The sequence below is a fragment of the Verticillium alfalfae genome, genomic scaffold, assembly GCF_000150825.1.
Source record: "Verticillium alfalfae VaMs.102 supercont1.7 genomic scaffold, whole genome shotgun sequence".
Lineage (NCBI taxonomy): Eukaryota > Fungi > Ascomycota > Sordariomycetes > Glomerellales > Plectosphaerellaceae > Verticillium > Verticillium alfalfae.
Window position 1 is genome coordinate 400079 of NW_003315032.1, and position 14721 is coordinate 414799.

The 14721-nt window shown below is 56.6% G+C and overlaps 5 protein-coding genes across 5 annotated transcripts in view; 1 reads left to right on the forward strand and 4 right to left on the reverse strand.

Annotated features, from left to right (window-relative positions):
- Positions 1 to 541, reverse strand: part of VDBG_05956 (cytochrome c peroxidase) — a gene marked incomplete at both ends in the record, with an annotated part of 1073 nt that extends 532 nt beyond the window's left edge. Inside the window, one exon of the mRNA XM_003003468.1 lies at positions 55 to 541. Coding sequence (XP_003003514.1) covers positions 55 to 541 — 487 coding nt within the window. The remainder of the gene's footprint in view (positions 1 to 54) is intronic.
- A 2268-nt stretch (positions 542 to 2809) lies between these two features.
- VDBG_05957 (cutinase) lies at positions 2810 to 3735 on the reverse strand (the record flags this gene model as incomplete). The annotated part of the gene is made up of 3 exons (XM_003003469.1): positions 2810 to 3063; positions 3121 to 3238; positions 3334 to 3735. The coding sequence occupies 3 exons, from the start codon at positions 3733 to 3735 to the stop codon at positions 2810 to 2812; spliced, it is 774 nt and encodes a 257-aa protein (XP_003003515.1).
- Positions 3736 to 8227: 4492 nt separating this feature from the next.
- Positions 8228 to 9039, forward strand: VDBG_05958 (predicted protein; the record flags this gene model as incomplete). Its single annotated transcript, XM_003003470.1, has 4 exons — positions 8228 to 8412; positions 8483 to 8716; positions 8775 to 8926; positions 8990 to 9039. 4 exons carry the CDS (start codon positions 8228 to 8230, stop codon positions 9037 to 9039), a joined length of 621 nt encoding a protein of 206 aa, XP_003003516.1.
- Positions 9040 to 11190: 2151 nt separating this feature from the next.
- Positions 11191 to 12459, reverse strand: VDBG_05959 (thiol-specific monooxygenase; the record flags this gene model as incomplete). The annotated part of the gene is made up of 1 exon (XM_003003471.1): positions 11191 to 12459. The coding sequence occupies one exon, from the start codon at positions 12457 to 12459 to the stop codon at positions 11191 to 11193; it is 1269 nt and encodes a 422-aa protein (XP_003003517.1).
- A 680-nt stretch (positions 12460 to 13139) lies between these two features.
- VDBG_05960 (12-oxophytodienoate reductase) lies at positions 13140 to 14333 on the reverse strand (the record flags this gene model as incomplete). The annotated part of the gene is made up of 3 exons (XM_003003472.1): positions 13140 to 13342; positions 13417 to 13576; positions 13665 to 14333. 3 exons carry the CDS (start codon positions 14331 to 14333, stop codon positions 13140 to 13142), a joined length of 1032 nt encoding a protein of 343 aa, XP_003003518.1.
- Between the last annotated feature and the right edge of the window lie 388 nt (positions 14334 to 14721).

A 14721-nucleotide genomic window follows, 5' to 3' on the forward strand; every position in this document is an offset into this window, starting at 1 on the left:
CCGCCGAGGATCCAGAGGTCCGAGTAAGGTGATCAAGGGGAACTTGGCCTTGACGGGCGCGAGGAAGTCGCGCGCCGCCTTCAGGCCCGGCGTTGGCGCCGTGGTCGCCCTCGGGGGCGAAGCGCATCGTCGCGCCGTTGCTGCCGCCCGTGCCCGTCTCCTTGTCGTAGGTGCCGCTGGCGTGCCACGCGAGGCGCACGAGGACGGGGCCGTAGCTGCCGTCGTCGTAGTCGTCCTTCTCCTCGAGGCGCGAGGCGATCTCGTTGTAGACGTCCTGGTAGTCCTTCTTGGTGGGGTTGACGACCTTGGGCACCGAGCCGGCCGAGACGCCGCCCTCGCGGGTGAAGAAGTAGGCGCCACCGGCACCGGCGACGGCGAGGCCAGACAGCAGAGCCCAGTTGGGGCCGGCAGCCTTGGGGGCCTCGGAAGAGTAGAAACGGTGGCCCTGGCGGAAGGCCTGGCGGGGCGCAGCGGCGAAGGCGGTACGTGTGGAGGAGCGCAGCGCCGTGCGGGCGAACTGACGGGTCGTGTTGGCAGCCATCTGGTGTGGTCTGGTCAGCGTGTGAATAGTGGGGGAAAGGGGGGTGGGCTCGTGTCGGTAGGCAACGTACCTTGTAGGGTTCTTGTGTTTGTAAGATGGACACCAAAAAAAAAACCAGTTCACGATGGGTTGTGAAGAGAGTGTGTGGGAGTAGGAAGGGAAGGAAGGGAAGGGTCAGAGGAGAAAGAAGGAGGGTCGACAGGGAAGACGAAGGTCAAGTAGGAAGCCAAGAGGAAGGCGAATCGGTGACAGAAGAAATCTCGAACGTTCCTCCCGCAACGGTCATCCACGGCAGACGGCCCTCCCTAGCCCTTTTTACCTGGGCCCTCCCAAGGGTCAGATGCCGGCAGACGGTGCTTGTGCAGGTACAGCGCGTTCTCGAACGAAAACTGGAAAGCCGCACGAGGATAACGGTCCTCGAATGCCTAATTGGCGCCTCCTGAGTGGTCCATGTTCGGGATTCGACTCCATCAGATAAGTCGAAAAGTGGAGGGAGCGAAAGAACGCGACTCGACGATGTGGGAAAAACTTCCCGGTGGAGCCACTTTACACAGACGAGTTCCGTTACTCATCAGAGGAAGACGATGAGGCTAGACCTCCGTTCCTCATCAGAGAGTCCGTTATTCGTCCGAGAGACGTCTATTTGTCATGTTTCCTTTCTTTTGCTTCTTGCCTCCGCCAGCAACGACTTCGATCGGGCAGCGTCAGAAGCGTACAGTCTCTGACGCGAGCCTCGTCCGAATGTCTTATCAAAGAGACTTCCACCCAGTCAGGGTCCTCCCGGGCACCATGCCACCCAGATGCCCTGCGCCATCACAAGCCAAAATGTCGCCAGGCCCAATGCGGTCACTCAGTGGCACGCAACGCCTGTCAGCGCCCGCGCCATGACGAATGACGTCCATCGCGTTGGGGCGGCTTCTCGACTCCCGCCTACCCCTGAGCTCACGCCACTCCTAACCTACCTTGCCTACCTACCTACCTTACGGGGGGAGAAACCCCCGGGCGCCTGGAAGTGCCCCTCCAAGCCCCCTACGCCCCCCCCCCCCCTTATCAGTGCGCCGGCTCCACTGAATCTGACACTGATGCACCACAGGCCGAACCACCGAGCCGAGACGGCAAACTGTGCTTCTGGCGTCTCCATAAATTGCCCCTTTGGCCACCGTTCCCTATCAGACCATCTTTCCATTCCCTCTGCCCGTCCGTAGTCCCGAGACCAGAACTATCGGGCTTTGAACGCAGGTCATGCGTCTAGTCGGCATTCGACTCAAAGCTGTAAATCTGTCAGCCGACTGCATCGTGCTTTATATCTCGTTCTTTCTGCCTATTCACTCGATGTGCAGCGTTTCTCTCTCGCCAACGTGAATCTGTCTGTCCATGCACCCTGGTGGACACCGAGGCGGCTGACGAGATGGACGTCGCCGCCTTCCGTGTCCCACCGCGACGGCCAATCCCTTGAACGCTATTTCCCATTATGGGGCGTCCGCCACGATGCGAATTCGCTTCAAAAGCCGGCGGTCAAATCCCGAACAGAGGTCTCGGCTCCGCACGAGGGCCTCTGGCGTGGGCCGAGTGCGCCGCCATTCACAGCGCGAACAAGCTGACTCTTTCTCGTCTGAGTCTGACAGGCTACCTGGTACACTCCGTCGATGGAAGGCTGCATCCCCGATGACTAAGCAACACACCCACTAGCGATGCTCCAGAAGGTCAAGACCAGGACGCATACCTTACTCACACATGTCCCTACATGGTACAGATACCATATCCATCGTCCATTCTCGCTAGATTTAGGTCGTCACATCGCTTTGTACAGCCCCCGCTACTTGTCTCTAGAGCGCCAGCTGACTGACGAGAGATACCTCCCGACAGTCTGACCAGGTTGGCCACGGTCCTCGTGGGGCGTTTCCTGTTGTTGAAACGAACATCCAGACAAGCTCTGTCTCGTGCCTCCGCTGACTGAGCAGAAGGGCAGGCTTTCCTATACCTTCGTCATGATTTCGATCACCTCCGCCCGCTGAAGCCTCGGCTTGTGCGTGGCACACCTCGAGTTCTAGCGTTGGAGCGGCTTTCAGGAAGGCAGCTGCTGAAATCCCAAGGCGAGACGAGCATGCGGGAACCAGAAATTCCAAGTGGCCGCTACGGCGTCTCCAGAATAATCCTATCTCCAAATTAACACAAAACCAGGAATCTGCTTTGTTTTGGTGGACATGAAAGAAAACAACGGGCAACGGCAAATAGCAAGGCAAAGCGCCGCCTTCAACCCTCGATACTTTAATGATCAGACCCTGTTCTGACTCCTGGAAGACACTGCCTAGAAAGCCAGTCCCCGGCATCTCCATCACTGGAACTCTGGCAGGCACCCCAGGTGCCGGCCCCGGGAGCTTCCGGCTGGTACTGGCGGTGGGGAGACGTGACGATGATGCCACCATCGCAGATGTTGTCACCGGACCTGCAGATCACACGCGTCCTGGCAGCAGGGATAGAGCCAAAGGCCTCATCGCGGTCGGGGTCGCCGAAAGTCAAGACTACAACAGAACATGTCAGTACACAGCCCATCGGAACAGGAGATGCGTCATGCGTACCGGCGGTGACCCTGGCGGTGACAGCAGCGCTGATCTGCTCGGCAGCATTGTGGACGAGCTGGGCGCCCTGGCTGTAGCCGCTGAGGACGATCCGCGTGTTGGGGCACTGGCTCGCAGCCTGGTGCACAGTCAGCCGTCTGTCGGTTCACTTGCATCGAGACACGGGACTTACCCTGGCGGTGAGATCGGCCATGGTCCTGCTGCCAGCCACACCCCCTCCGGCGAGGAAACCGAAGACGTTGGCCGCGTAGTCCACGCCCTGGACGGCCAAATTGGCGGGCGGCCACCCTGCTGAGCGAGGGCATTGAAGAAGACGGGGCCGACGGCCGCCGCGTCACCGACGTTGCCGTCCTGGGTCGTGCCCCTGGCATAGATGAGGGTGACCCTGCGGCAGGGGGTGCCGTCGATGAGCTGGTTCGAGGTGGCCGAGGCGTATTGCCTCGCCTTGATGGTCGTCTCGACGTCTTCGGTCTTGGAGAACTCTTTCTCGTAGTACGCCTGGAGCTCGGCAAGAGGGAAGGCCTCGTCAGCAACCGCGAGCGACTCAAGCTCGACGGGAGCAGAGAGGGCGCCACGAGTCGCAGCGAGAGCGACCAGAACCTGAGTGAACTTCATCTTTGGAGGTGACAGAACCGGGAAGTCTGAGAGGCTTGGAGGGCAGGATGAGTTGTCGAGAGATGGAGACGGCTTGACTGATGCTTCTACCCAAGCTTTCAAGAGCCCTCAGCCCCCCTTTTCCCCTTGTCATTTTATACATTTTCTACATGTCTCGGCAGCATCTCGTTCACTTTCACATGGGAAAACAAAACCTGGTCAGGTCGACCCCGCGCCAGCCCATCGTCGGCGTCTTGCATAGCCAGTTGCTTCTTCGAGGCACTTGGCCCGGCTCCGTGTGAACCTTCCCCTCTTTCCCGCCGCGTATCCCGTCGCCGACCTCGCGCAGAAACCTGTCTGTGTTCGTCTCGACCTGGTTTTCCGTGGGTTCTGTAGCGGATTCGAGATCGGAATGTGCCTCTGAGACACGGTCTCAGATCCAAGTCAACGGAACAAGGAAGTGTCTTGAAAGGAATCTTCGCCTCGCGCCACACGAGACACAGCATCGTGGGTAATTTGTTCTTGGCTCGTCAGCCTACCCGCCAGAGCTCCCCCTGCTACCCCTCCTCCCACGAAAGGGCTCCTCCCACGAAAGGGCTCCTCCCACGAAAGGGCTCCTCCCACTTGAAAGGGGTGGGTGAGGATAAAGTTGACAAGCTGACCCAATTTACCCCACGATTGCCAAGGTAAGCCTGATGTCGATCACGTCGATGGGGGGGGTGCCGGCGTGACCAATGCCGAATGTAACCTCCCCTCGGCGTTCATCCTCAATCAAGAGCCTCAAGCGGGGCAGAGCCCCCGATGCAGAGCGCACGAACCGCGCGGGCATCGCGACGTGCATCACTGACGTCTTTGAGTGGTCGGAGTCAAAGCCCATGCAGGGCACGTGGTGCATCCCCGTCCCGGGGTAGGTCTCTTATGGGCTTGGGGCAACTGCGCTGCGAGGTCTGCGGCATAGAATTGGCCCATGTGGTTGGACGTCGACTTGTGATTGTTCCGCTGCTCGGCAGTTGTATTCGTCTCTTTGCTCTGTCGGAGACGGCTGGCTCGAAGGGCGGAGAAGCTCGCAAGGTGAGGCGGGCAGCGGGACAGCAGCGCCCGAGCTCTGGGCCGGGTTTTGCCCATCCCCGAACTATGAGGGAACATGAGTTCTGATGTGCAGAGTATGGGTTCACGTTCGCCTCCGTGTTGATAAGGCTCAAACTGGACTCCGAATTGGCTGGGCCAGAGTGAGCGTCCCGTTGATGAGGCCGAGCTCGATGGCCAAGACGGTTTCGGTGCTTGGGATCGCGGTGTGACCACGGCCAACGGCCTTAACGTGGGCCAGGTGTCCTGGGAAGAAGTGGTTGGCCTCGGCGCAGGGCCGATCTCCAAAGGATCGGAAGCGGAAAGCTGGGGGGGGCTTTCGTCGTCACAAAGCCGTAGCCTTACGCGCTTTGTCGCACAACTCGAATCTTGTGCTTGATGGATCCTCCGTACCGATCACATATGGTTAGGCCAGGTGAGCTGAATTGCCATTGAAAGCTATCCCTGTTTCGCGACTCGTCCTCGAGAGGCTGCGAAGAAATACTTCTATCGAATGACCACGGTAGAGTTGACTATGATGCGCTGTTGAATCTTGAAGCTGCTCATGTATATACTATGTCTATGCCCTATGTCCTGGGGAAACATCTTGAAGGTGCTCATGTATATGCTATGTCTGCATCCTGTAGCCTGAGCACACATCTTGAAGCTACTCATATATGTGCTGAGTCTATGTCCTATAGCTTGAGTGTATATCTTGAAGTTATACATTTATATGCTGTATCTACGTCCTATAGCCTGGGTATATATCTTGAAGGTATTTATATCCGAGCACGCTTATGCTCCTCGACCAGCTCTTGGGTATACAAGGGCTCTGCGCTGCCCTTCTCATTGCTGGCAAAGGTCCCACTTCTCCCATCTCTTCCCACTTCCCCTTCTCTACTCGCCAGATCCAGCCATCATGGTCTACTCGGGCTTTCTCAAGCAAACTACCCAGCTGTTTCCGTCCACGACGTTATCTGGATTAGTGACGACGGCGTCAGCGACAACAGTGACGACGAATGCCACTATGAAGATGTTCCAGTCGACGAAACGGCTGATGCTCAAAACCATCATGGACGAGACGAAGAACCTTGGCGGAAACGAATGCTGACGGCGGGGTCATCATTGAGACTCAACATCGAGACCAAGGAGAGACTCAAGGAAGGGAACACGTGTCCCTTGCCACTGGGTGGCATTTGGACCTCTATGACGACGAGGTTGCGGTTCTATGGAACGACCTGCCAAGCGATCGGTCTCAAGAAGCAATCAGCGCTATGTCCTAGATAGGCGGCGAATTTCCCCCAGCAGCAACATATCCCAGGCAGCGATTTGTCCCTGCCAGCGATCACCCCTTCCCGGCGACTTGGATCTTGCTCGTTGGTGTCCTCCTTGGGCATGCTTTAGCCCATCTCGGCATTACCACAAAAGGCAATCACAAGCCGCTTTCGGCTCCAGGGAGCGTGTGAATTTGGTAACTTCGGTGTGACTGGGCAGCTGAAGCAGAACTTGCCCTCGACAGAGACAGCTTGTCGCGAAGTGGTGGACTCTCAAGTGCGCACACGCCCAATGCATTCAAGCTGGCCGCGATCTCACCTTACCCCAAGGCCGTTGGAGGCCGTTATTGTAAGTGTGCCGAGCTGTGTGTTAAGGGTTGTCGCGTGGTAGAGTGAAATGTGCCTTCCCAACAGCTATCGACCTGGTGGCATTGATGAGATGGACTGCGGGATAAGAGTTCAACAGCGGCGCGCCACAGCATTGTAGTTCGAAGACGTCGACGAGAGACAAGCTTAACTATGGCCACCAGCTGATGGATGGGCCTAGGCCGTCTACTTTTCTAAGACTGCCCTTGGATCAACTGCGGGATCCCTGCTGCGCATCTGGCTCCAGCTGGCCCCGAAGTGCCCCTGACAACCTGAGTCCTGACCATCACCAGGCTCACGCTCGAAACCGATAACAACCACAATCGTGACTGACCGTGGATCTTCATGGGCTGGACTAGTGACAAATGGAAGCGCGTTCCAGTATGTCTTTCTCCTTACCTACTTAGTCAAGCGCTCTCAGTGTATCAAACTGAGCCGAATCTCCTCTGCAGCGACTCGATCGTCGGCTCGGTTGCGTGGGTTTCGCTCAGCTCAATCTTCATTCGACAGCCTGATTGTGACCAGGATGGAGCTTTCTTACTCCTTCAAGACCACCGAAAACCCCGACCCATCACTCCGTGCTCAACCCGAAGCAATGCCCGTCATCATGAACACACGAGGCAAGGCGAAGGAAGATTGACTGGAAGCAACGTCATGGTGCCTGATATCGAATTGAAGTTTCAAATGGTCTGCTTCCTAGTGACGACACAAAAACGCAAGAAGTCCTTTCCAGGGAGCACCAATTCCTCTCTGAAAATCGCCTCAACTGCTTACGCCGGTCCCTGAGCTGGCATGTCACCCCGCGGACTAGGAAATCCAAACCATGCCAAGAATTAAGCATGCCTGCTCTGTCATCGCTTAGTGTGCAGGAAATGACTGCAACAGCCAGGCCCCAAAGCCAAGAAACGGCTTGTTCACCTAGCTTCAAAGTTAGAAGTGGTACTAGCACTAGCTTATCCGACCAAACGGGATCGGGGTCCTTCGGTTCTCACATTCGCCAGACAGTGCTGTGATCAGCATGTGTTCTTTGGGCCATTGCATGGCCACGATCTCCTTGGCCTGCCAAAGCGCGGCCTTCCATAGCACTTGTTTCTTCGGTGCTCTCTGTCGAAATGGAATGCAGCATAGCAGCACTGACGCGGCTTTCGGGGTCATCGTCAAGCCATATCCAGCTGCCTGAGAAAAGCCTCCCCCGCAACACGACCCAGTGCCTGTGTCTGATTGGCGGCCCAGATCAGAGTTGCATCAGATAAGATCAGCCCCCATACAAAGCTAGCCGACGCCAAGGCTCAGGGACAGCAACCAAGTAGCGCTTCAACCCTGTTGACAGTCATACGACTGGAAAAACTCTTCTCGCGTTGGTGAAGGCGGGATGCGGTGGCTTAGCACGCAGCCCGGCAACCTTGGCTCATATCCTAACTGCATGTTGTGATGCACCCTGAGCGCCGCTACCGGGGCTTCACATAGTATTTGGCAACTACGTCTCCTTGGCAGCAGGCGTGAGTCGTAGTCGGATGGCCTGAGCTACTGCGAGCGCGCCCATGGGGCAGGGTGTACCCGGGCCTGGATTGCACAAAATGGCTCACCTCGTTCTACCGCCGGTGCCTGGCGAGGACTCAATGCCATGTTGAGCCGCGATGTCTGCTGCCATGTCCAGGCGAGACCGGGTTGCCGTCTACATAAGGGAGGCCCAGGAGCCCCGCGAAACCTGCTCTGTCTGTCCTCCTCATCCTGCACCGATCGACAGAGAAGCACTACAATCAAGCCTGATCTCATCTATTTGTTAGATAGCCACCTCAACATCCAACATGAAGGCTGCTACTATTCTCTCCCTCGTCTCCCTGGCCCTGGGCGCTGCCCTCGAGGAGCGCGCCTGTGCCGGCAACAACTGCAACCGTCAGGTCACCGGCACCCGTGCCGGACTCCTGCCCCTGGAGTCCCGCAGGCCCGACTGCTCCGAATTCCAGAAGGTGGTTTCCAGCCGTCCTCCTCGGTAAGTGTGCCCGAGGTAACCGCCACGTAGGCATGCCCATGGCTGACCTCGCCGTAGCACCATCACTAAGGTCGTCTGGACCACCAGCGACGCTGAGCCCACCGACTGCCCCGCCGACATCGCCGAGCAGGGCCTTCGCCGTCGAGGAGCGTCAGGATGCCCCCACCGCCACGGTCCCCGCCTATGCCTCGTCCTGCCGCGACGGTGCGGCCTACGCCTCGGCCTGCGACTGCTTCGGCATCCCGGTCTGGACCACCAGCCCCCGCGCCCGCATCACCGTCCACCCGACCTCCGAGGCCACCTCGTGCGAGGCCTATGCCACCAGCACCATGCCCGCCTGCGCCGCCGCCTGCTGGACCCAGGGCGCCGCCGGCCGCCAACTGCGAGATCGATGATCTCTCCTGCCAATGCGAGTACACCGGTTTCAGCGTCATGGCCTGGGCGATCGCCACCTGCCTGCCCGAGTTCTGCGACTACGACACCGGCTACGCCGTCCACGACGCTGCGTACAACGGTAAGCAAACCCCCGCCCTTGTCTGATGAACTGGCGTCCGCTGATCATCTGACCTTGTCATAGCTTGCGGTTGCCACGATGCCTCTGTTGGCAAACCTACTCCTACCCATTAGGTAGTGTTAAGCTGTTGCAGCACGCCGTGTAAGGGCGTGTGGGTGTGAGGATGCTTCACTTGAACAATATCCTTGACGATGTTTGGTTCACAATCTGATGTGCCATCCCCCCTGATGCGTCGACCAAAGTATCAGACTCAGAGACAGGTTCGGTGCGAAGGGCATAGGACGTATTACGAGGTGGATGATCCGCTCGAGTGAGTCACTTGCACTCAGCGTGGCTGTACAAATGCATGCTGTCGAGGCTCACTTTGCTGCTCGGCCATCATCGAAGTTCGTATTGTAAGGATGAATGTAGATTGTGATGTAATCTCCAATGGCTTAAGCGGGCACACTGCCAAGCCCTGCCTCTTGAAGACGGCTGATTGTCCGTTGACGTGAGTGTTCATTGAGACAGGCGTGCTCTTCACATCGCGTATGCCTCGCGCTTATGTCCGAGAGAACGGGAGCGTTCACACGATGTTGTACTGCATCCAGAGGGGCTCAGGCGTGCATCCACGGACCTGCTGTCTTTCATTAGTGTTGAGACGGACCCGAGAGACAGGTCTCAAACATGTGATTTGGCTTCCGGATACTGTATCCAGGCAGCTATTGACACGCAAATCAAAGTCCAGCTCGTGCAGATTCAACACGACTCTCAGTCGCGATGGAGATGGCCGTTAACAGTCATGAGTTGGCCAGAGTTGCATTGAAAGTCGTCCCTTCGAGCTTGGTCTTTTGGGCATGGCCTGGTAAGCGAGGTGCGGGAACGGGAATGACCATATAGTCAGGTCATCTCAGCAAGTACTTCCGATTGATAGGACTCAACTCACAATGGTTACTGCAGTCAAGTGACATGACCGCCGGAGTACCTCTTTCGTCATACTTCATGACGAGGGTCCCGCTACTCAAGGAATTATGTCAGGTTTCTGACGTGCGGGTCTATGTCAGCGGTCCTCAGGAATACTCCTTGCTGCTTTACCAACGGTTTGCACCCGACAGTGCGAGCTTGAACGAAGCAGTACTGTCGATGATGGTGGTGATATATGTCACGTCCGAACTCCCGAAGGGGGCAAATCCTATAAGAGGCAAACAGACGCCTACGCCGCCCTAAGTAAATGCACGCTCAGTAGATACTTTATCTACAGGGGGTAAGTTGCTCTATTTGGGGGGGGGGTTCATCTCCAACAAGCGTCAGCACTCAGGAGGGGTTTTCGGCTGAGCCGTTAAGTCTCGACACATTCAACTGATCACTCATATCTCTACATACTATCCGAAACTTCTCAGGGGATTTTTCGTTCTAGGGCAAGCCTAGAGGAGGTACCAAGGTTGACGACGTGGCAGGTACGCCGGGCTCCCGCAATGTGGGCCGCCAGCAGTTGGATCCGAACCAACGACCACCTGCCTTGAAGCAGGGGCAAGGCCAGCTTTCAAGGCACTACACCATGCCGACAACAGTACTGTCGATTATGCTGGTTAGTAGTCGTTGCTGGTTACCTTGACTGATGGTGTCGTCTCTCTAGCGCTGCTCGATGACTAGACACCCAAGTTTGGTGACAACAACGACTTGAATGGTCACCTGAATTCCATTGACTTCACGTTCCCTCAACGTTGCCTATATTCCAACTGCCTCCGGACTTTGTGGAAGACCCCTTCACTCTGCTCTTAGCCACGCACTGACAGGCGCCAACCACTCTCGTGGGCACGTACGACACTCACGGAACTCGGCCCGAGTCTCGTTGGGGCCATGCCGGCCGATCCCCAGGGGTAACAGGGTGTGTCGCTCATTGACCCGATACCTTGATTGGCACTGATCACCCATAGCATGACTGGAACGCTGGCGTGCTCGGTTCGCAGAAACGGAGAAGCGCGATACCATGCCGCCCTCCGAAATTCTTCTGCCGGTGTCAGGCTGACGGATTTCTGCGACTTCGACGTACTTCCTACCAAGCTGCCCCGGCTGGATGAGTAAGTGCCGAGTACCTTTACGTCGCCAACCTCGACCGCGAGGTTTTTGCTATGACTAGTCGGAAATCGCGTGCTAGGATCTTATTTACGGAGAATAGGAGCTATCAGAAGGCATTCTCATCAGTCGGAACACCCACAGTATGAAATCGGTCGAAAATTCGCAATTTCTAGCTATCTACCCTGCAGCTGCAGCATTATCGCCCACTATGCCGCTGAGATCACCGCCGGTGCCTGTTGTACTTGATGATGCACTGGCTGGATATTTATATCCTCCAACGCCAACGATTTGGTCTCAGCAGAGACGAAATCCACGCCAGAGTCTGCTGAGGTAGGTGTGTTTGTTCGTCCACCGCGGTTCTCAACATCAGCACTGTAAGGGATCACGGCGGTCGCACCAGGAACACCCCTGCCACCGACATCCTCCGAGATTCCGTAATGCTTGAGTTTCGCTGGCCGACCAGCAATAAGATCCAGTATGAACTCAAACGGGAACCCGCGCAGAAGTGTATCGTCAGCCCCTTCCTGCGACAGGTATTCTGCCGCGAGTTCGTTGATCTCGTCAAAGAATAACACGCGCTCATAAGGAAGATCCAGAATGTGGAACAAGCGCTCGCCCTTCTCCTCAAGTCGGTCTTGCTCCCATTTCTCCTGAATCTCCTTGCTCGGCAGGTGAATTTTACCCGACCATAGGAGCGCGATTAGGAAGGCCGACTTCTCCCAAGTCAGCCATGTCAGCGACGCGTTGACCACACCGACGAAGACAATGGTGTTTGGGTTGTGGATGTCGAAGATGTGCTGATACAGACCAGGCACACGGTGGCCTCCCGGGCCTAGGGGCGGGCGGACATTGGCGAGGAAGGGGAACGAGTAAAAGTACCCCGTGGCGAACACGACGTGATCAATGTCGCGCAACACTGTCCCGTCAACGAGGTGGATCTCATCCTCGGTGAAGTGATCGATGGTTTGGACGACCTTGACGCCTGGACGCTGGAAGATGGTTGGATAACGGGGGTGCGGCGTCCTCTGCGAGACATGGACGTCACCTTTGGCATGAGGCAACGACTGAAGCACGAGATCGATGGCGCTCTCACTGGTGCCGATGACGAGGATTGTCTTGTCTTTGAACTCCTCTCCCGAGCGCCAGGTCACGGCGTGCTGCAGACCGCCCTTCCATGACTCAAGCCCGGGGATCTCGGGGACGCGAGGCACGCTGTTGTGGCCTGTGGCGACAACGACGTGGTCAAAGTCTTCCTCGTACCAGGTGTCGGTGCCTCCGGCGTTCTCTCTGCGCAGCAGCAATCTGACACCACCCTGAGGAAGGTTTCTGACGTCTTCGACCGAGGTGTTGTACTGAATCAGGTAATTGTGTTTCGTGGCAGCCTTGCTGATGAATTCTGACACCTCGAGGGCGGTCAGATACTGGCTCTCAGTGTTGGCCGGGGGAGGAAGCGTCAGCTCTGTCGTGCCTCCCATCACGCTGTATGGGATGTTTGCCACGAGAGAATCATAGATCGGAGACGAAAGGAAACGCTGGCATGTGGAATGAGGCGCATCTCCAGGCAGAGCAATATCCGGTCGCGGTAGCGGAGGGTCAATCTGCGAAGGTTCAGGGGCCGGAAACTGCGGGACAGTCGTCGACACTGGGTCGTAGACCCAGACGCCGCCGGGTACTTTCTTGCGCTCGAAGATCTTCAGTTCAAACCCGCCAAGACGGTTGAAGGCAGCTGCTGTGACCAGTCCACTAACTCCTGCACCAATGACAGCAACACGCTTAGGACGGGGTTCCTGCGATTGGGCATTCCCTTGTAACGGGTTTTCGTCTGTATTGGCTTCGGTGGCCTCAGACGCAGTGACATCCTGGGGGGCTGGTTGATTGTCGGACAGAGACGTGTCTTCCTTGGAGGTCTCCGAGTCGCCGTAGGAGGTGTATCCTTCAGCACCGTGGGTATAGAATGTGCTACGGTCATAAGGAGTCAGCTGTCTACGCAGGCGAAGACGCTGCACAAGATCTGGGTTCGAGATGAAGCGTCGACCATACGAAACGGCGTCGGCCAGGTTCTCTTCGACAGTCAGAATTCCCGAAGCGGCAGTGTAGCCTCCATTACCGACTAGGACTGTAGGTGTGTACTCGGGTTTGGAAGGTTTCACCTCTGCTAGCAAACGGCGGAATGGCCGCAGGGAAACATGCTCTGGCGCGATGCCTTTGGCAGCGAGCCTTGCGAGATTTTCCGCAATCCCCAAGTTACGGGACACGCGGCCCTCGGCGACATGAAGGTATGCAACGCCCCGTTGCGCGAGTTCACGGCTGAGATGAAGCGACTGCTCCAAGGGTTGCGAGCCGTCCGTTTCGTGGAAGCTGTGAACTGGATGTTAACGCATTGGGAAGAGAAAGAGATAGACTGTGGGCTCACTTGGAAAAGGGGCTCAGACGAACTCCCACACGTTGGTACCCGACGACTTCAGAAACAGCATCGACTATTTCCAGCACAAATCGACTTCTATTCTCGACGGATCCGCCATAATGATCTTCACGTTGATTGATGTTATCGTGGAGAAACTGGTCCAAAAGGAAGCCGTTTCCCGCGAGAAGCTAGCCCAGACAAGGTTAGGAACCCAAAACTTCGGTGAGTTGCTTCACAAGTTTCAATCCCCAACTAGAGAGACTATTTTTGACATACCTCTATTCCATCTGCACCAGCGCTAGTAGCCAGGGTGGCAGCGCGCTTGAAGTCTGACACTATGCCTTGAATCTCCTCAACCGTCAAGGCATGCGGGACGCCGAATGGTTCCCCAGAATGAGTGTTAACTCCTGATTCGGCCACAGCTGACGCAGAAACCGGAAGGTAGCCGTAGTAAGGCGGGGTCTTGAGGCCAATTTGCTTTCGAGCGAGCTTGACAAGACCTGGTGAGGTGCACCGACCTACGTGGGTGAGTTGTTGGAACCAGAACCCGCCCTTCTCGTGAACAACCTGAACGATGTTTGCGACGGCAGTCTTTTGCTCCTCTGTCTCCAGGTTTGCTGACCAGGGCCAAGCTTTGGACTCCAGTGAGACTCCAGTGGCTTGGGAGATCATGAGTGCGCCTGGCGTTGTGCGCTGCGCGAAGTACTTGATCGCCAAGGGGCTTTCAGCTGAGTTGATGGCTCGAGAGCGGCCCAACGCCGCGTGTACTATTCGGTGCCGAAGCGTTAGATCACCGACCTTGAGAGGTTTGAACACTTGAGCGTTTTCAATATCAAACTCGGTCGGCAACTCCTCTGCATCGTCGTCAACGTCTGTGAAGCCAGATGTTGGACCACGCGCATTGGCCTTGGCCACGAGATCGACGATATCCTTCGACGCTGTCATTTTGACTTTTTGGCAATATAATTCGTGAACAAGGGTTCATGAGAAGACAGATCTGCTCATACTTTACACCACGTGCCTTACGACGGACAAGGGTTCCGCCAAGTATGTATTTATATCAGGGCTTCCCAACTCATTGGACCCGAAACCTGGATTGGACCACCGTCTATCTTGTGGTCTGACCGGGCAACTCCGGTCACGGCTGCCAAGTACCTCATTGCATTGCATCATGTCGTCTTGCAATTGCGGCATGGGCTGATATCTCGTTCCCATGGGGTAAATATCTCAGCTTCATGTCTTGTTGCTTAGGGATCCAGACCTCGGCCCTACCTCGCTATGGCACAGCATCGCCAATCGCGGCAGGCAACGAGTCGGACAAGATTACTGAACC